General features: G+C 45.1%; 1 protein-coding gene across 2 annotated transcripts in view; it reads left to right on the plus strand.

Annotated features, from left to right (window-relative positions):
* LOC124502799 (A-kinase anchor protein 2) overlaps positions 1-21,953 on the plus strand; it is a 107,027-nt gene that overhangs the window by 63,768 nt on the left and 21,306 nt on the right. The window contains exon 2 of one of the 2 annotated variants that reach the window (XM_047067452.1): positions 7,883-10,286. In XM_047067452.1, coding sequence (XP_046923408.1) covers positions 7,994-10,286 — 2,293 coding nt within the window. In that variant the 5' untranslated portion in view covers positions 7,883-7,993. Of the gene's footprint in view, positions 1-7,882; positions 10,287-21,953 lie in introns of those variants that run through there. The other variant, XM_047067451.1, reaches the window with a different exon arrangement.

Here is a 21,953-nt window from a genome sequence, read left to right on the forward strand (position 1 = left end):
CTCGGGGAGACTCCATGACGTTATAAATTGCCCGCTTTCCTTCAACAGAAGTGTGAGCCAAGACGTAGTTTGTTTCCAGTGAAGGAAGGTTCTAGAAGTATTTTCGTCCCATCTTCAAGCCCGTATCTATACTCTAAGGCTGTATCTGTACTCTAAGCCAGAGAGATAGCAGGATGATGATGCCATAGAAGCTTTCAGCAAGAAAGGCTGGGCCTGTGAGAGCAGGAACATCTTTTTAGAACTGTCCCAGTCATATTTAGCTGTAATGCTTCACGGCAGGAGGTCCAAGAGCCATTGTTAGTGTTAGCTCCCTGGATCAGGGGTCAGAGCGTTTAACCCTGAGCCCGCCTGGTCTGACTTTAGCCTGCAACTGCCCAGGAGTGCTCAGGGTCTTTAAGTCTGGCATGTTCCCATCAACCTGGAAGGGGTCCTTCTCGGGGAGTGATGAGGCTTCTGGCTTCCCACCGTCAACCCAGGCCCCTGGTCCTCTAGGCCGGAAGAATCGCTGCGAGGGGGCAGAAGAGGAAAGGCCTTTGGACTGGAATGTGGCCCAGGCTATCACCTCTCCCCTCCTCCTCCTGGCCGAAGCCTGCAGCCAAACCAAGGAAGGAAGCAAGACATTCTCAGACATTCCCATTCTCTGCTCCCTCACAGGGCTGGGTGGAAGGGGACTACTCAGAGGCCCCCCGCACTTTCTCCGGCCTGCCCCCAGCTTGCCATCTTCAGCAGGGAGGGTCTGAGGAGCTGCAGGCCAGCTGCTGAGGAATTTGGGCACTCCCGGTTTTCTTCATAAACTCTTTCTAGCCAGCCCGGTGTGTGCTGTTGTACAGGGCTGGGATTTTCTTCCGACTTAGCACTTTCTTTGCCTCGTACTTTTTTCTCTCTTTGGAGATTTCCTTGGAAATCTCTGCCTCCAAGGCTGTACGCTCCTTGCTGCAGAGTAGGGACCACCTCAGAGCTCAGGGGACCCCACCCCACCAGGGCCCCGCCCAAAGCTTACCACTCAGCAGGTTCCCAGGGCATGCTTATCCTCATAGGAATGCACTTTGACCTCTTCAGCCTCTGGGCTCCCCTCCCACACTCCTGAAGTTCCCTCAGCTTAGGGAGTCCCTCTGCCCCAGATCTCCAGACCTTAGCTCCAGTCTGGTCCCTCCAACTCTGATAAAGTTCAGGAGAGTAATGTGGACATCTTTGGAGCCTCCATGAGCCGGGTGGCATCCCTTCCTTCCGTTTACCTTCGTGATAGAAATAACAGCCAGGAAGTTGAATCCTGTAAGAAGTATTTTAGATGGTTCCACCACATGGACCACAGAACCAGTTCTCTGCTGTGAGAGCAATTGCGCCCTGTGTACTCAAAACTCGACTTGGGAAAAGAGAGAAAGGGTAAGAAGGGAAAACGGAGATGCTCTCTGGTTTCACAGCTATGCGGAAGTTTTATTTTATAGCCACGCCTCTGTTCCCTGGCCAAGAATGAGTTTGTATTTTTGGTGGAACTTAAAAATAACTGGATTAAAGGATCAGGTCACCTATTACCTGGGGAAAAGTCTTTCTAATTTAAATAGCATGGCCTTAGTAGGAAGTAATCTGGGTTATTCAGAGTAGGAAGCTGGTTGTGCAGCCTGCCGCTGATGTTTGAGTGATTTGGGTCACACCAGGCATTTAGGCTAGGAGCCTGGGAGGTCACAGCTGGTAACAGGCTGGGTCAAGAGGTAACAGCCTGAGGGTGGTGGGGAGGTGGGTGGGGAAGCTGTGAATACATTTGAGTAGAAGTTACAGCTTCCTGCTTGTCCTTGTAGCAAAGGACACCTTTTTGGTAACCCCCTGGTCCCAGCCATATCTGCTAAGGAAAATGTACCTCCTTCAAGTTCTCTCAGCTCATGATACGCCCAGCAGCAGACGCAAGGAAGAGAGAGCACACTGGCGTCCATCACCCCAGCTGGGCAGCTGTCAGGACCCTGATGTGTTTTCTGGGCAAATTACACAGTCTTCTAGAATCTCGCCTGTGCTGTTGACTCTGTGGTGTTGGGAAGGAGTCACAGCCTTTATGCATGGTGTCTATTGCAATGTCTGGGATGTGGGGTATTAATATTTTGCCCCTGGGTTGTCGTGGAGGAAGCAGAGGACTCTCCTCAGAGGCTGGCTGGAAAGGTAAAATTCCCAGACCGTGCAGGAAGTCAGCACCCTCATTTCTAACTAGGGGGCCTACAGGGAGAGCAAAAGAAAGGAAGCTGAAACTAAGTCTCCAGGAAGTCTGTCTCAGTTCCTTTCTGAATAAATGGTGGGGAGGGGTCTCTGACTTCTGAAGCCAAATTGCGTGTCTCCCATCACTTCTAGAGATACAGGTGTGCAAACGGTCAACCAGAAAGCCAAGTGAATACTCTTTAAATCTATCCACCCTTCTTAACATAGCCCTAATCATTTTGGAAGCCTGCTGTCACTGAGAACACTTTTTGAAGTATTAGGAGAGAATTTGGAAGAACTGGCCTTCAAATCCTGTCTTTGCCACTTCCTAGCCAGGTGATCTTGGGAAAAATCTTTCAATTTCTCTAAACCTCATATTCTAAAGTTCTAAAACTAAAGTTTTGCATACAAAAGGGCCTTGTTGCAAGTATCAGCCCAGATCGTGTATGTTTGTGTACTATGAACAGAGTGTGTCCTCAGTAAAATGGAGATGTGACAGGGCACCTGGGTGGCTCAGTCGGTTGAGCGTCCGACTCCTGATCTCAGCTCAGGTCACGATCTCACAGTTTGTGGGTTCGAAATTCGCACTGGGCTTCGTGCTGAAGCCTGCTTGGGATTCTCTCTCTCCCTCTCTCTCTCTCTCTGCCCCTCCCCCATTCTCTCTGTGTCTCCAAATAAATAAACTTTAAAAAAATGGGGATGTGACACTCACAGTGTGCCCACCAAACAGGCTCATTGTGCTGCCTCATTCACTTGTACATCTGTGCAGCTAGTAGTGTATTGGCAATGGTCCAGGTTCTGTTCAGGCCAATGTGTGACCCCTCCTCTGCTTCCGATGTGACTGGAAAAGATTAGGGAGGTTAGAGATGCCTTAGGTCTGACTTCTAGCCTTGCCTCGGCCTTTCCCCTGTAATTGCCTCATGTGGATTTCTTCTCAAAATGAAAACTTCCCCATCACGCCCTGCTCCTCCCCACAAAAAGTCAACCAGCTCCCAGAGAGAATTTAATAATGGTCATTTACACTTCCGTGTAAAATTGCTTAATAATAAGGAACATTTGCATTAAACACTTCGCGGTATACATAGTACTTTTAAACACATTATCTACTCTAATTCCCGAAACAGATTTGAGAGATCTTGTTACAAGTCCTGCTTCCAAAGGAGTTACAGTCTGCCAAGGAGAGTCCCATGATTGTCTTGCATAGGGTCTGGCAGAACTTTCATAGGCGATCCCGGGCACCACCCGTATTGTAAACTAACCCATACTAACTCGTTTTGCATAACTATTAAACACGTTTTGGTAAATAGCGGCAGCTTGAGACACAACCTGGCTACCGGGTTATAATAAAAGCACGTCTTGCACTGAGTTCTGGCACCCATACAGACGTTTATTAAGCAACCATTTGTAAAAGTAGGCATAAAACCTACTATCTGTAACCTCAAAGAAATCCCAGCTCCTGAAGATTCTACATGCTCCAGCCCCACCTTGCATGAAGACAGGTTTTACAAGGCAGGATTCCCTTACCCTATAGGGGTTAATAAACCATTAAAGTCCTCTGAACCTAAAGGCAGAGAAAGAGCCATTTCGCTTTTAGGCTCAAAGCACCATCCCTCAGGGTGTACGAGCCCCCTTCCCCTGCCCTGCTCACTCCGTCTGTAAATCTATTTCGGGAAAGGACAGAGAACATCTCTAATCCGCAAATTTGAACACCACCAACTTCACCAGATTTCCAGTTTTTATCATGCTAATTGACAAGCCACTAATTTCACTGATGAAAACCCATTTCTCACCTTAATGATGCCAGTTGGCAATGCCTCAGGGGGCCATGGGAGTTAAAGAGAGCCAAACTACCCAGGAAGGAAGCCATCTGTGGAGCCTGGAATTTCTGATTAGATCCTGGTTGACCACTCCTAGAGTGTATATTCCCAGTTAGGTTGGCTATCTGCTTCTGAATGTAATTTAAACTAATTTCAAACACACACATACAGCTGTATTATATTGTCTCTGCCCACATCTTCTAAAGTAAATAGTAGACGTCCTGACTAGCTATTAGCTATTTGGGGAAGCCAGTAGGCTGGCAGGTATTATGTGTCGTGCTCTACAAGGCCTCCACCTGGAGGGTTAGCAGGGGCAGTCCAAAGAGGGTGCCCCTTAGCACCCTTTGAAAATCCAGTTTGCTCGGTTTTGTTTTTGTTTTTGTTCTGTTTTGCACTGAGGCACAGTTGATTTCAGAAAGACTTCCCAGTCCCCTTGATGAATGTGTACTTTATCTGAATCCGGAATCAGGTTCACCTTATCTGAAGCATAGGGAAAAGTCTAGTCTTTTTAATCTTCGAAGGGAGCGCTGAGCATTTGTTGGTTTGAGCAAGACATCATTTAATGACACCAAGCCCAGATTCCTGCCACTTCTGTTTACCTGGTGTAGTTTACAGGTGGCTTTGATTGTATCAGGCCATCTTGCATGAAGGTAAATTCCTCCAGTTGAGAACAGAACTCAGGAATTTGCTCCTTTGTTATAACTGTTGCCTAACTTTCCAAAAACTCAGGATCTCTGAGGCATGGTTGTGAATCAGTAAGTCAGGGTTATCTCTTTAATTACTTCTACCTTGATTAGGGTGTAAAGCTGCTACTCTCTGAAGTACGTGGAACAGAGTTGTCAAGAAAAATGTTCTGAATTTATGGAAAGAAGCGGGAGGAGCCCCCTTGTAATGGGAAGGAGAGAGAGCCGCTTTCCTGTTTACACCCTCCAGTGCCTAGATTTTTTACACAAGTGTATTGGAACGGAATCATGTCTCAGTACATTGGGACTCCAAACTCTGACTTTTCAGCAGTAATCAGCATTTGTAAAATCTCAGTTTGACCCATCATAGAAGATATTCAAGGAATGAGACTCATCATTTCTGACGAAAAGCTAATGGTAGTCTTTTTGACATTGCAAAAATGTATCGTCAGAAGCTGTTCTCAGACTTTTAAAGTTTTGAATTGGAACACTTGCTACTTCAGAAAGTATGCCTTGAAAAAGGTTGGTATACTTTTTAAGTTCTGAGAGAGAAAAAAATGCTGGCAGAGCATCTCCTAGCTCATTGTCCGACGCTTGAATGGACGTACCCAGGAGAAAGAGACAGCGTGCTCTTGGGCAATGCTGTGGAGGGGGTTCAGGACCTTCTATCCCTGTGATTAGCAACAGGAGAGAACTATAGGCAAGTTTTTCACTCCTCCTGACAAGACGAAATAAACTCCAAAAGAGACTTAGGGCTTCCTAGGAAGTCCAATTTTTGTTAAGAAAAAAAGTGTCTCCTGGAGCTTATTGTTGCTGCTAATCTCATTATGACCCCACAAAATAAGCTTCCTGCATGTTTAATGAATGGATTAATGACCAAATGAGCTATAGAATGAATTATTTGCCTTTTAAATTCCTTTAATGCTATGCCACCCTCTTTCTTCTTATGCCAACTACTCTAAAATACTTTATGTTCAATAGGGCAGTGATTTTCAACCATTTTTCAGTTCCAGCAACTTCCTACCATTTTCCTATCTTCCCTCCTCCACCCCCAGAAGCCAAAAAGGATACAGGAAAAGCTCTCCTTATTCCCATAAAGACTGTTAGCAGTAAATCATTGACTAAATGAAGCTGGGGTGGGAGACTCACAGATAATCTGTCTCTCACTGTAGCAGTGCCTTGTGTCTCTTTTTGTTGGTCTCTTTATTCCAGTAATAGCTTTCCATGGAGTGGGCTAATTTTGACGTAGGTTTATTTGAAATTGAATGGCAGCCAGTAAGTGGCAGGCATTCAAATTTTCTGTAATTCTTAGGGTGCCTAGGTGGCTCAGTCGGTTAAGCATACCCCTCTTGATTTCAGCTCAGGCCATGATCTCCTGGTCATGAGATCAAGCCCCGAGTCAGGCTTGGTGCAGAGCACAGAGCCTGCTTGGGACTCTCTTTCCCTGCCCTTCCCCCACTCATTCTTTCTTTCTCTCTCTCAATAAATAAATAAAACTTAATATTTTTTCTGTAATTCTTAATGACATAGATATTACTGGCGATTGCCTTGCCAAAAGAAAGTCTAGTTAATGTTTTTAAAAGGCAGTAAAAATGTCTTTGACATGACTCTTGATGTCATTCTAAAGATAAAAGAACCATTAGCTAATAATGGTAAAAAAATAAAATAAAATAAAGATATTAGTATTATAAATATTAATGGTATTAAAGGACCAGATTTGGACAAAGACCAGAACTAGACTGGAAGTTCATCCAAGACCAGAAGGTATTGACAAAAGAATCATTGTTACCTATTCCTAAAGAAGGAACATATATTACTTGATTGATTTAAGTCTAAAGGAGAATGTAAAAAATGAAGAGTGAAAGAAACCACCTGTTCATGGGTGACCTTCCAGCTCATGGATGACCTTCTAGGTCATGGATGACCATGAGAGTTTTCAGCATTCTGACAGAAGTGCAGAGCATGTAGGGTAAACTCCCATGCTGTTTAAGTCTCATGAACAAATCCATAATTATGAACCTTCCTTGGAAGTGTTTTGAAATGAATCTCCTGAGAAGCATCCTGAGGTGGTGTTTTAATATTATGTTCTAAGAGTTTAAAATTGTTCACAACCGATGCAAATGAAAATGGTACCATCTTGCAGTTTTTGCATTGTACTATGTCAGTAATACGAGGCATACTCTAGACTCAAGAGAGGAAGACAAGCCTGACCAAGGTGTCAGTGAAATTCTTGAGGGACACTCAAATTAGGCTTACAATTTACCACTGAATTTTCTGAGATAAACCAGAATCCTTGGGTATGAAAAAAAAATCCTCCTAGAATTTGAAAATTAATTTTACTAATGCCAAAAAAGAAATCACATGGGATTGGTGAAAATATAGGATTTATTTCAAAACATTAAAAAGATGTGGTTTTTCTTATTGAACAATAAGATTGGGGCTATCACATATAGTGCATTTTAGGAACTGGAGAATTGCTGCTGGCTACTAACTTTTCAAAGCAGCCCTCACTCCTTAACTAAGGAGTGTTGTTTTGATATAGTCCCAGAGAACAGAACTATACAGTCAGTGGCTTTGGTTACGGTGTTTATAATGTACATGATCGATTAAGAGCCATTGCACTGGGGCCCTGTAGCTGTTAAGGAGCCATTGAAGGAATCTACTGTTTTCCAGTATTTTCTCTTAGAAAATTTTTCCAGGAAGTTTCTTGTCTCCAGAAATATTGCATTACATATGGCAGAGGATTTCAATAAAAATCGCTGATGCCAAAGGACCTTCTTGCTCTATTTGGGGACACACAAATAGTCCTATTACATTTCTGCAGTTGTTTGCTATTAAGATGTTTTATTAAATTCTGGTACAATTCCTGTATAATCTTTTCTACTTTAGAAGATATTTGAGCAATGTCTTCAAATGATCTGAATCTTAATTTACTTTTAAATTTAAGAATGGGACTGGCATTTATTGAACGTTCTCTGGACCCCCAGTAAACAAAGCAGAATCTGTAACATCGAGAGGTTTATGAATGAATTACCACAGCGAAATGAATATGCGAAGAATTGTTAGAAGAGAAATCTCTGTTCCAAAGAACTTGTCATTGCTTCAGTTTTTCTTCCAGTGAGTTACCAGTTAATTTCTCAGGGTTCGCCTCCATAAGAGATTTAATAGCTAACCCTGACCTTTGTTGTCTGTTTATTTCAGAAGCCTCCCCAGCTTTCTGAGGATGATGTCCGGCTAAAAAACGAGAGAGACAATTGCAGCGTCAGCCCCCTGGAGCCTGCAACCAGCTCCCTTCCCCCAGATCACAAAAACATGGAAATTGAAGTCTCTGTTGCAGAATGTAAAAGTGTTCCTGGAATCACCTCTACCCCGCCTTCCATGGACCACCCCTCCCCTTTCTACTCACCCCCCCACAATGGCCTCCTCGCTGATCACCAAGAATCTCTGGATAATGATGTGGCCAGAGAGATCCGCTATCTAGACGAGGTGCTGGAGGCCAGCTGCTGCGATTCTGCTGTGGACGGAACTTACAACGGCACATCGTCCCCAGAGCCTGGAGCAGTCGTCGTGGCGAGCAGTCGAAGCCCACCTGCCCACACAGCCATCCAGCCAGAACTCACGGAGAGGGCAGTGGGCAGACAGGCCCCTCCTCACGTCAAGTTCAGCACAAGCAACTCTGACGCCATGGCAGAGGGTGGAAAAGCCAACGGCCACTCGCCTGACCAGCCCCAAGATCTGCTGGGGGACGGCCTCCAGGCACCCGCGAGCCCCAGCTCCTCCACCAGCTCGCGGTGCTCGGGCCGTGATGGGGAGCTCACGCTCACCACACTGAAGAAGGAGGCCAAGTTTGAGCTGCGTGCCTTCCATGAGGACAAGAAGCCCTCCAAGCTCTTTGAGGACGACGAGAATGAGAAGGAGCAATTCTGTGTCAGAAAAGTGAGGCCTTCGGAAGAGATGCTGGAGCTGGAAAAGGAAAGGAGAGAACTCATCCGGAGCCAGGCCGTGAAAAAGAATCCTGGCATCGCGGCAAAATGGTGGAATCCTCCCCAGGAAAAAACCATCGAGGAGCAGCTGGACGAGGAACATCTGGAGTCGCACAAAAAGTACAAGGAGCGCAAGGAGAGGAGGGCGCAGCAGGAACAGCTGCTCATGCAACAGCAGCAGCCGCCCCCAGCCCAGCTCTGCGCGGCCCCTGTGGCCTCCCGTGACCAGGCCAGCGCGGCAGAAAACGTAAAGGAGGACATCGTCACCGAGCAGATAGACTTTTCTGCTGCTCGCAAACAGTTCCAGCTCATGGAGAGTTCCAGGCAAACAGTGGCCAAGGGCCAGAGTACACCTAGGCTCTTCTCTATCAAACCCTTTTATAGGCCTCTGGGGTCAATCAACTCAGACAAGCCACTGCCCATCTCGAGACCAGCTTCCGTCGGGGGCCTTCCAGAAGACAGTGGTGCATCAGCAGCCAAGGGGCAGCAGAAAGCCAGCTGTGCCCTGGAGAGTCAGCCTGCGGGGGGAAGCCAGGGCAGCACAGCTCCTCAGGGGAGGGAAGGGCCCTACAGTGAGCCTTCCAAACGTGGGCCCTTATCCAAACTGTGGGCAGAGGATGGGGAGTTTACCAGTGCCCGGGCCGTCCTCACTGTGGTCAAGGATGATGACCCTGGGATCTTGGATCAGTTTTCAAGGTCAGTCAATGTCTCTTTGACCCAAGAGGAGCTTGACTCTGGTTTGGATGAATTGTCAGTGAGGTCCCAGGATACCACTGTCCTGGAGACCCTGTCCAACGATTTTAGCATGGACAACATCAGTGACAGCGGGGCCTCCAATGAGACAACCAATGCCCTCCAGGAGAATTCACTGGCTGATTTTTCTCTGCCCCAGACTCCACAAACTGACAACCCTTCAGAGGGCCGAGGAGAAGGCGTCTCCAAGTCCTTTAGTGATCACGGTTTCTATTCCCCTTCATCCACACTGGGAGACTCTCCATCGGTTGATGATCCCTTGGAGTATCAGGCTGGTCTCCTGGTGCAGAATGCCATTCAACAAGCCATAGCCGAGCAAGTGGATAGAGCTGTGTCCGAAACCAGCAAGGGTGGGACAGAACAACAGGGACCTGGAACAACTCTAGAGGAAGCTGGCACTGGGGCTCCCAGTTCAGAGAAGCCTCAGAGCATGTTTGAGCCGCCTCAGGTGTCTTCTCCTGTTCAAGAGAAGAGGGAGGTATTACCAAAGATTCTGCCTGCTGAAGACCGGGCACTCAGGGAAAGGGGGCCCTCCCAGCCACTGCCAGCCGTACAGCCCAGTGGCCCAATAAACATGGAGGAGACCAGACCGGAAGGGAGCTATTTCAGCAAGTACTCAGAGGCAGCTGAGCTGAGGAGCACAGCCTCGCTCCTGGCCACTCAAGAGTCCGATGTGATGGTTGGGCCCTTCAAGCTGAGGTCAAGGAAGCAGCGGACTTTGTCCATGATCGAAGAAGAGATCCGAGCAGCTCAAGAAAGGGAAGAGGAACTGAAGAGGCAGAGGCAAGTCTTGCAGAATACCCAGAGCCCCAGGGCAAAGAACGCCCAATCGCTGCCCTCCCGAACGTCATGCTACAAAACCGCTCCAGGTAAGTGAAGTGCGCACCAGAGACAGACGCCATGGGAATCGGTTGATTCCAGCTTATGTGTTTCTTTGTGGAGCCTCCTCTGGGTGTGGCTAGAATTAGTGTCGGGGGCACTGACAGAAGGGTTTTTGTATCCAGGGACATGCAACTGGAGTCAGAAGAACCCTGGGCCTGGACGGTGTGCCATTTCCCAGAGGATGCAGTGGCTCCTTTCCCATCGTTCTGTTCCGGGTTTGGTTTAGTAGAGAATTGTTCTCTTTTGTTTGAAAGGGCTGCCTCTGGCTGAGGGAGGGGCAGTGTGTCAGAGTGAGCCCATGTGTGGACTGTGTTGGAGTCAGTAGCTTGACCCTTAGCATCTGTAGTTAAATCGAACCCATCTGATTTGGAGGACGTGCTCTACTAACGCCGTCTGAGTGCCAGGTTCTTTCCTAGCAATGGCAGTCATGACCCAGGGTGGCGGATCGACCATAGATGTTTTTGTCCCTCTTCTGTACGATTGGATTGGTCTTCCTTTTAGTCATCACGGTGCCATTTCTTTGGAATCAGGGGTGGTCTCATTCATTCTTATCCTATGACACATTTGGAGAAATTGACTCTTTGTAAAGGCAGGTCTTTAGTCCCCTCCCATTGCCTGGGCAGTCCCTTTGTATACTTTGTGTAAATGGCTGGTGTTAAGTATGGTGGTAATGTTGCTACCATTATAGACAACAGCGTGACCAGTAGTTTTTGTTTCCCATTTGGATATGATGGCAATCAGAGATCTGCACGTCCTGCTGCAGAGAAGTGCTACTCAAAATGTGATCTGGGCTAGTCCACGGACTGTTCGTTACCGGTCCATGCCGAGAATAAGTACAGACATTTGAGAGCAAGCATTTGAAAATTCTTGTCGCAATTTGGTATTGTCCTCAAATCCAAGTGTGGAGTTTTGTGCTTTTTTTAAAGTATTGGTTCATAATGGACTGAGGGGTAACTTCTTTCACTGGAGACTATCTAAAAAGCATTACCCTAACATATAATTGTTGGCGTTTGACTTGGTTTATCCAGATCTTATTCCCATCTTGACACTTGGCTTCCGTCAAATCTACAGTGACTCAAGGTAACTCTTTTGATTATTAATTTTTAAATTTTGAAACAGTCTCAACCTTAAGTTCCCAAGTACAGTACAAATATCTCTTATTATGAACCATTTGAGAATAAATTGCCAACATGATCTCCGTCATCCCCAATTTTATAGAATATGCCTCATTTTGGATTTGTCTATGCTTTCACATGAGTACATGTAGGTTATGCATCTTTGGTAGGACTACCACAAAAATGCTGTTATTTCTTCTCACTGTGTCCAATCAGGGACAGATGTTGACTTTTTTTTCATATAATATTAACTTGGATCACTTGATTGAGGGAGTGTCTTATAAGGTTCTAGAGTAAAATTAGTTTGTCCTTTGTAATTAATAAATATTCTGGGGCCTCTGGGTGACTCAGTCAGTTGAGTGTTCGACTTCAGCTCAGGTCATGATCTCATGGTTCATGAGTTCAAGCCCCGTGTTGGGCTCTGTGCTGACGGCTCGGAGCCTGAAGCCTGCTTCAGATTCTATGTCTCCTTCTCTCTCTGCCCCTCCCCTGCTTGTCCTCTGTCTCTCTCTCAATAAACAAACAAACAAACAAACAAACATGGGACGCCTGGGTGGCTCAGTCGGTTAAGTGTCCGACTTTGGCTCAGGTCATGATGTCTTGGTTTGTGGGTTCAAGCCCTGTATTGGGCTCTGTGCTGACAGCTCAGATCCCGGAGCCTGCTTTGGATTCTGTGTCTCCCTCTCTCTCTGCCCCTCCCTGCTTCGTGCTTTCTCTCTCTCTCTCTCTCAAGAATAAATAAACATTAAGATTTTTTAAAATAATAAATAAACATTAATAAATATTCTGTACAGTTAGTTTGGTACTGTGTAATCTTTATCCTACTTCTCATCAAACTTTAAATCTATTCATGTATCTATTTATGTAAGTATGGTCTTGTGGGTTCCTATTATATTCAGTGGGTTATAATCCATTTCTGTTAGTTTTATTCTTAATTTGTGTAGATATAGCTTATGGGAGCCCTTTCAAGTTAACTTCATGTCCTTTTGAAATGGTCTTATTATCCTATGGACATGTCCTCACTTTCTGACACCACAATATGTTCCAGTCTCATCTGATACTTTCCTAACCCTGAAATCAGCCATTTCTTCAAATAGCACTAATTCCTGTTAGTGGAGAATGGAATTTAGAAATCAAAATCTGGGTGATTAGTGTGCTCATTGTTATTAGATTGTTTGTCCCTGTTCCCAGGCACTCTCAAAGAACAGAATTAGAGAATATATACACATTCTGTCTGTCTGCCTGACTGTCTGTCTATCCACCTACCTACCTACCTATCTATCTTGAAAACCATGAGCTCACCCTGATACCTTTAACTCTAATCTAAATTTTTTTTTTTCAACGTTTATTTATTTTGGGGACAGAGAGAGACAGAGCATGAACGGGGGAGGGGCAGAGAGAGAGGGAGACACAGAATCGGAAGCAGGCTCCAGGCTCCGAGCCATCAGCCCAGAGCCTGACGCGGGGCTCGAACTCACGGACCGCGAGATCGTGACCTGGCTGAAGTCGGACGCTTAACCGACTGCGCCACCCAGGCGCCCCCTTTAACTCTAATCTAATACCACAGGGCTCATATTCTCCCCATATTTGTAACCTCCTTGTTGACAAGATACCCGGTTCAAATACCCTTGATGTATTTATTGTTTGAGCAATCCTCTCCTTGCCTAATGTAACCAGTCTCCTATTTTCCTTACCCAACTTGGGTTCCAATACCCTGTGCTAGGTCACCTCTGTCCCCCACCCACCTGCTGTGGCTCCAGCACAGCACTCTGGGCCACTGTGGTATCCTACCCTCAACTGCAGACACCATCTTGTAGAGCTCCTCCCCAGTGGCTTTTGGACTAAATTGTTCATGAAGGAAAGAAAGAGAGGAGAAAGAGGAAAAGCCTGGTGACTTTCTTGATATGGTTTTTAATTCCTACAGGTCACAGGACAGTGGCCAGCTAAGTGAGGCAAAGAAAACTTGCAAGGGAGGATTTTTTGTGTGTGTGCTTAATAGTGACCAGTTGACTTTTCCCAAAGATCCTTAGTTGTCAAGTTCATTTCAAATTCTTGTGGGCTAGCTTGGCACAGAGATGCCAATGGGCATTCTGCATGGTATCCTAGAAAAAGGTTTTATACCACTTGAATTCAGCCCAATCTGAGGAGCCTACTTCACGTGTAAGTGACTGTAAAGGGCCTGCACAAGAGCCCAAAGTCTGGCAGAGGAAGGTTCTGCAGGCATCTCATCAACTTCTGCTCACATAGGAGGTAGATACCATGGCTCTCCTGTCAGTTATAGCTGGCTCTACCTACCTAACCCTCCCTTTATGTTATTTATTATAGAACCTTCCTGCAAGTGTGTGTGCTCAGTGGGTATTTTCATTTTTCTTCACTCCACTTTTTTTGTTTTGTTTTGTTTTTAAGTAGGCTCCACACCCAGTGTGGAGCCCAATGCAGGGCTTCAACTCATGACCCTGAGATCAAGACCTGAGCTGAGATCAAGAGTCAGATGCTTAACTGACTGAGGCACCCAGATGCCCTTTACTCCTCTTCTTAATTGAGCCTCCCACCATATTGTTCCCTTCCTTTATTTCTCCCATGTGAACAAGATTAAAAACATTTCAACACTTTCCTCTGTTCCCTGACCTGCTGCAGTCTTTTGATCTTCCCCACCAGGCTTAAAATAAGACAGGGTTCCAATGTTTTCCCTCAGCATCCCAGCAGCCCAGGACTACTTTTCCCAGCACTTCCCTCCAATGTCCTCCCCTATATCCCATTCCATAGGATTGATTCTGCCACTTTGGTAAGATGGTAATCCATCCGTGCAAGTCTGCATACTGCAGCTGTCTAATTATTGTACTGAACACAGTCATGAAAATGATGCATGTGCACCTCATTCCTTCATGTTTATCTCTAGAACATTTAAAGTAGGTGGCAGGGCTTCCCAGAATTATGACATGGATTGAAAGGAACCGAATGAAAAATGTGATTTTCTTTCTCTCCATGCCTGGTAATGTTTGGAGTGTTGCTTGGCTAGCCAGCCTCTAAGTTCGTAATCAAGGAGGAGGCTGACACATCGCTCTGAGCAGCCAAATTGGACGATACATGGCCAGGGTTAGAACCGTTGGCTCCAACTTTGGTTTGGTGAATGGAGATGTTGCTAAGTTCCTATTGTGCTACTCCACATGTCCCACCAGTAGAGGTGACTCAGCTGGTCTGTTGCATGACCCAGCATGATGATTTGATATCAGGTGATGAAAAATATAATTTTTAACTTCTCCTCCGGTGGAAATCATGTTGATGACATGCTGGATTCCTAAAACCTAAGGCAAGGAGAATCCACTGAGAGCGAAGATGCAATAGGGAAAGAGAAATCTACTAATTCTCTCCAACCATTCCCCAGGTGTTGAAAAGATAAACTTGTTTTTGCTTTTAGTTTCCCTGCCTTTCAAAGATGGAGAAAGATATTTTTAAAATGATACTGTCATTTTCAAAAAACAGTTGTTAGGAAAATTATTTTGGAAATTGTATCTTGTTGGCTTTTAGGAGATTTTAAAGGAAGAAGTTCCACTTAAATAGGATCTGTGTGACTTTTGCTCATACAGAGGTGAGCAAGGCAGATGCAGTTCCTGCCCTTAGGGAACTTACAGCTCAGTAAGAGAAACTTACTTCAGACGAACATGGCGATTTCATGGCAGAGAAGCATGAAAATCCGTAAGAGCACAGATCAAGGAAGATCACCTCACTGGGGGTATAAGAGAAGTCTTCCTTTCTTAGGAAACTACTATCCAAGCTTTGAACTGAAGGGGTAAAGTTGGGCTCAGGGGGTAGGGGCAATCGTTCCAGTGAGAAGGAAGGGCACCAAGGAAGGCCCAAAAGGAAACAGAAACTTGGTATGTTTGAGGTACTTAAATAAGGTTAGGGTGGATTAAAGGAAGAGATTTAAAACAAAATGAAAGAGTTGGTTTGAAGCCAGACAACAAAGAGCTGCCTTCATCCATGAATTGATGGAAGAAAAGTCTTTCCACTTTAATGAGTCCATTCCACCAGCTTCTGTTGAGCTCTTCCTCAGCATAAGAACTTCTGAAGGCATGTTGCCATGCATGTTGACAAAGGCTGTGTGTTGTGTGGGAAGCCATATTCCCAAGAGTGAACACATGTGTGCCTTCTGTTGATGGCACTCAGAAGTAGAGAAGAAAGGAAGTATTCCAGCAGGTGCACTAGCCTAACACACCCCTGAGGATCAAGTTTGGGAGGAAAACCCAAACATTTTATTGACGTTAAAATCCGGATCTTTCCAAATGTCTTTTCATATTAAGGCTGTCAACAGTTCTCACTTTAGTGCCTGGTGTCTATTATTGGATATCCTGGTTTCACTTCCAAATTCTAGGCATGACAGAGAAACCCAGTTAGTTAGGTGATGATTACTTTGGTTTTTCAAAATAATATCCATTTTCATGCCAGATGTTGAACTGATCTACCAAGTCAGATAAGTTGCCCAGTGGGACATTATGGGGAGTGGTAAAGGAGAAGGTGTGGATATTGAGTTCCATAACTTGGAGCGTCTGCTCATGTTTTTAATATGTGGAAAGATGTGATAGTTACATATCTTATAAAGATAAAATTTCCAACGAGTTTCAGCTTCAATTGTCAGTTTGAATTAAGGTTGCACAGGAGGTGATCGTTACATTATTATAAAGATTATTGGCTGGGTCTTTTCTTCTCTCTCCTCTATTATCTTCAAATATCATGAAAAAAAAGTCCTAGACAGAAAAAAAAAATGATGTCAGCATAATATTCATGAAAGAGAGCTTGGTGGCTTATTCCATGCTAAAGTAGTCTTCACTGGAGATGCCCTCTTTGCTCCATAGTAGAAGACCATGTGTTGGCAACTGGTAGAAAAATTCTGTCACAGGCCCAGGTGACAGAGGGCTCTCCTTCAGGAGTATACAGTGTTTCCCTTTCACACGGCAGGCACAGGTTATATAACCTGTAGGGGTCCAGCTGGCTGTGTGACAGTACTAAAGCTTAACTTGGAGCACCTTGCAGAGCATTATCTCTACTACCATATTTCCTGAACATTCTCTGGTGACAGAAGCCTAATCGTGGTAGCTACAAGTTACCTTAAAGCTGTGTACCATACTAGTGACTTCACACACATTTTCTCATTTTTCATTTTCTCATTTATTCCTCCCAACAGTCTTCTAAGATGTAACACAAATTATCCAAACCCTTGAGGCCAGATCTATTCAGAATTTTTCTGATTTAAGAAAAGCCATAATGTGTATATACTATTATTTATAAAAGCATTGCAATGCATATGCTATTATGTAACCACCACGCCCCGCCCCGCCCCACCCCGCCCCAGACAGGGTCCCGAGCTACCCCCTATCACCGCATTAGATTTCTGCTATAAAACTGAAGAGGAGTTAGTTTCATCAAGTGGGATCGTTACATCAAGAAGGACTTCATGCCTGGTCTCGTGAGGTTTGCTGCCAAGTAAGTTATGACAAAGCTGGTTTTTTAGAGCTGGTTTGGATTTTCAAATGGGACATAAGAGGTCATGGGCCTATGCTATTATTCCCCTTTCAAAGAATTAATACCAGAGTCCAGAGAGATTAAGTAACCTGCCGAGGTCACTCAGCCAGGTAGTGGCAGAACCAGGTTCAAACCCTGGCTCATCTGATTCCGAAGTCCTTATTCTTTCTATACCCTTTCTTAGCCACCCCTGAACCTGCCCCTCTGCCCTGGAGGTCTACAAGGTATGTAGTAACATCTCCCTTCTCCAGCCTACAGTGATTGAGCTCAGTCTCCCCCCGACCCTCTCCCAGTCTCTGGTCTGACCCCTGCATTGTCTTGGGTCCTTCCTACCCCCTGCTCTTTGGACCCACTCTACCTCTGAAATGCCCTGCTCATCACGGTCTGGGCGAATAAGTTTGCTCCCAGAGGCCACGAGACAGTGCTACCCTAGTGACCCAGAATGGGTCCTTTGTGCTTTCAGAACTTAACCCCAGTGCTCCAAATTACAATAGGCAAAACTGCTGGTGCTGTCCAAAAGAGCTGAGCAGATGGCGGAGGGGACCAGCATGGTCCGGGTGAGCTATCTAGCCTGATGGCTCCTGTGAGTTCTTTCTGGAAGTTGGTTTACCAGAAAGAAGCTCATTCATTCCAGACACAGGTCTATTCCCTGAAATCTTTGGACAAATTGGGTACTTAAATGAAGACTCAATCTCTTGGTTTGAGAACATGCAGGAATAAGTGTTCACTCCATTAGCTGAACATGTTTGGTGGGTTGGGGCCAAAGCCAAATACATTAGTTTACTGGTGGTCATTGAACACCGAGACTGCTTTCTGCTCTTCTCTTTGCTCATGATTGATCCTTCTACCTGGGACCAGAAATTCCTTGTGTTTTATTTGTCTTCAAACTGATTTATTTATTTACCCAGCAGATATGCTCATTTTTAAAAAACACATGCCATTTGGGAAGGAATTGTCAAGAAAAGTTTAGACCGAAGAAGTGTTTGGCAAAGGGTGAATGTATGTGGTGAAATCAGGACTTCTCAAATCCCAGAATTCAAACTTCTCTTTGGGCATTGCCCCCCAAGGTTTGGAAGGGGCAACTGCTGAGGCTAAGCCTATCAGCCCCGCTCCCAAGAAGGTAGGGACTCCAGTCTTTCTCCCATGAAGAACCCGCGGCTCTGGCTTCTGGGAAGTAGAACTTGAGAAAAGGCACTACATCTCTACCGGTTTAATTCCCCGCTCTAAGCAAGTTCTGCCACCACTGCTCATTGTGCTGGGTCTTCTGATGAATGCACAGTGTCACGGCTGGCCCTCAGTGGTGCTCATGCCTTGTTGGGGACACCACATGGCATCCGTGTCGCCTACCCTTTACCCCTGTGTGTGGCTACTCCGTGCTCCAAGTTAGGAGAGCAGCTTCCAAAAAAAATCAGACTCCACCACGTGCTAAAAAAGATGTAATCTTGAGCTAAGAAAGAAAAGATGAATCAAAGGACCTAATTCTTGTAAAAATCCCTGCTCTACCCCTCGTAAGAAATGTGAGCTAATCAAAGCCAGGCGTGGGAGCAGGATGTCCCCTGTGACTGCAGGAGTCCAGTCAGGATATGACTGTGTCTCTTAACCAGCCATGCTGCTATTCCCTCAGGAGACTGGCATTTCACATCCATCTGATCTTTGTGAATAAGCTACTACTTACGGGGTGGAGAGCTAGGGGCGGTGGATGGGGAGTGTACCAAAGAGTGCATATTAGATTTCATGTAATGGTATTTTATTTCTCATGACGTTCAATGTAACTGTCAAAGGTTTCCCAAAACCTGTGTGCATCCAACCTCACAGGTCTTCCCAGTCTGTCTATATTTCTCAAATAGAAATTCATACCTTATGTAAAAAAAACTGGTCAAGGAAACTTAGGTGCCTAAATGTCACAGTCACTTCTCTGGATTTATATTTGAAGTTCAGATCCCGACTCCCCTGCTTGCTAACTGTGTGACTGGCTTACTTCACCTGTGTAAGCCTCAGTCTCCTCACCAGTAAGATGGGAATAAGATCATACTGACCTTAGTGCCCAGTACCCAAGAAGAGTTACTCTTTTGTTGTTACTACAGTTACTGTTATGTCTTAAGACAAGAGCTAGAAAACCTTACAGAAATATGTAGGAGTTGTTCTTCTACAGCTGCTGAAATAAATGTCAAAACCTGCATTATAAAATCGCTTTCTGTTCCTAGTTGGTGTATTTTCGTATTTACTTCATTAAAATTTAAAATCTCACTTACAAAACCTGAGTTCAGGAATTCGTTTTCAATAGTCAGCTGTGATTTCAAAAAACAAAGCGTACTGGGGCACAGTGAAATTGCGAGTCCATAAAAATGTTTCCTTTCTCTTTCCCTTTGGGGGGGTAGAAATCATCACACAGACCCACCATGTTGGTAGAAATGCGTTTAACAAAAAGAGCTTGGTGGGGGAACTGCTATTTGCCGTGATTTTCATTCTTTCTGTTTTAATTTTCTTTTTCTTTTTTGGTCTTGAAACTATGCTTCACCTAGAAAAGCAGAGCTCTTTCCTTCTAGAGGTTTCACCTTCCAGTCCTGTTCATTGAGGATGACCCAATATCAGCAGCTCATCCAACACCCCAATCTTTAAGGAATGATATTTGGAAATTTCTCAGACTTGTTTCACCGGGCCAGGGGTATTTCTCATGTCCAAGCTAGGCTTACGATCTGAAGATTCATGTCATTGCATTTTCAAAACCCTGCAACCTTCAGGAAAAGAGATAAAAGGACCAGGGACCAGCTTTTGGTGTGTAGGTCACAGCTGGAACCCCACAATCACCTGCTCCCCGGATCTGACAGGAAGGATATTCCCTTTTACTGGGAGGAAATGAAGTTGAAAATACAAGTCTGAGCTCATTTCTTTCTGGCGACTTGTGAGTCGTCTTAGATGTTTGCAATCTTATCGCCATGCTGTGTGAAGAAAGGAGGTCATTGAAGGAGGCCTGGCCAAGGCATGGCATCTGGTGGGCGTCTTTGTTCGGTTCAGTTTGGTTTTTAAGTAAGAGTGGGTGATGGCTTTTTCTTTTCTTTTGAGAAATGTAGAAACAAAGGATCTTTGATTTAAGAACTCAGACACCATATATGTGGAGTGTAATGGTCACCAAAATCACAGTGTTTGGCCAAAATAATTTTCTAAACTTTTGGAAGCCACATCCTTGGCTTGCTAGAAGTTAGCCTTGTTCCTACGGAAGAAGGGTCCGGCTGTCTGGGATGGTAACGGCTGTGCTTCCAGCCTGTGCCACCTTCGCTCGGGTTCCTTGTCAGGGAGCAACCGTGGTTCTTTTCTCTGCCGCCCCCTCCCCTGGGCAGCACAGCCTGTCACAGATGCCCAGGGGAAATCCTTCTTGCCTGGAAAATTCAGAAGTGTAGCCAAGGCCTGGCTTTCTCTCTGTGGACCGGAACGGGGTTTAATTATTTATGATTAAATAAGCAGGAAACACAAATTTGTGTCTTCTAGTTTTCCATTCATGATTGGGGGGGGGGGGGGCTGACAGCATTTACTAATTTGGAGTGAAATTTAGCTGCCCGCCTCTGCTCCTTAGTCCACCTTGCAGACCCACAGCCTAGAATGCCACTGTCACAGACATGAGCAGGGCTCACCAGAGGCCCAGGTTGGGGGCAGGTGTCAGCTCCTCTGGGTGTGTGCTGTCTGGCGAGATACAAAGGCTTGTGGATTGCCTAGCCCATGAAGCAGCTTTATCTACTTTTCTCGGCATGACTAATAACGTTTAAAAGAATTTTTTCTGGTTTGTTTTATATTTTTTAATTAATTCATGCTTATTCTAGAAAAAAATTGTAAAACAAGGAATAAAGATAAAAATAAAAGTAATTCCTAATCCTAACTGCTACCTGCCTAGGTTTCTCCATGCACATACGTGCATAGGAGATAATATTGGGCTTATATTTGTATTCGTTTCCTATCACTGCTGTAACAAATCGCCACAAATAAAGGGGCTTAAAACAACACAAATTTATTATCTTACAGCTCTAGAGGTCAGAAGTTTGCAGTGTGTCAGCTATGGATTGAATTGTGTCCCCTCTAAATTCATATGCTGGCAACGTGGATGGAATTAGAATGTATTATGCTAAGTGAAATACAGTCAGAGAAAGACAGATATCATGATTTCACTCATATATGGAATAGAAACAAAACACATGAACATGGGGAACGGAAGGAAAAAATAAGACAAATACGGAGGCAAACCGTAAGAGACTCTTAAATACAGAGAACAAACTGAGGGTTGCTGGAAGGGAGGTAGGCAGGGGATGGGCTAACTAGGTGATAGTACTAAGCAGGGCACTTGTTGGGATGAGCACTGGGTGTTATATGTAAGTGATGAATCACTAGATTCTGCTCCTGAAACTATTATCACACTATATGTTAACTAACTTGAATTTAATAAAATTTAAAATAGAAATAGAAAAAAATAAATCTAGGTTAAAAGAAATTCATATGTTGAGCCCTAACCCCCAATGGAGATGGGCACTTTGTGAGAGGTAATTAGGGTTAGGTGAGGTCATAAGGGTGGGGCCCTTGTGATAGAATTAGTGCCCTTCTAAGAAAAGACACCCGAGATCTAGATCTCTCCCTGTCTCTGCCATGTGAGGACCCAGTGAGAGGTGGCCATCTGCAAAATAGGGAGACGGTTCTCACCACAACCCAACCATGCTGGCACCCAGAGCTCAGACTTCCAGCCTCCAGAACTGTGAGAAAATACATTTCTGTTGGGTAAGCCACCCAATCCATGGCATTTTGTTATGGCTGCTCAAGCAGACTAAGATAGTGTCTGCCTGGGCCAAAATCAAGGTGTCAGTAGGGCTGTGTTCTTTCCAGAGACTCTAGGGCTCCATCCCTTTCCCTAGAGGCTGCCTGCGTTTCTTGGCTCACGGCCCCTTCCGCCCTCTTCACTGCTGGCAGTGTGGCACCTTCAAGTCTCCGTTTCTCTGACCCACCTGGACCTACATGGTTACACCAAGCCCAACTGGATAA

The sequence above is a fragment of the Lynx rufus genome, unplaced genomic scaffold (assembly GCF_022079265.1).
Source record: "Lynx rufus isolate CCGP_SWC_20201006 ecotype Redwood Valley unplaced genomic scaffold, mLynRuf1.p SCAF_10, whole genome shotgun sequence".
Lineage (NCBI taxonomy): Eukaryota > Metazoa > Chordata > Mammalia > Carnivora > Felidae > Lynx > Lynx rufus.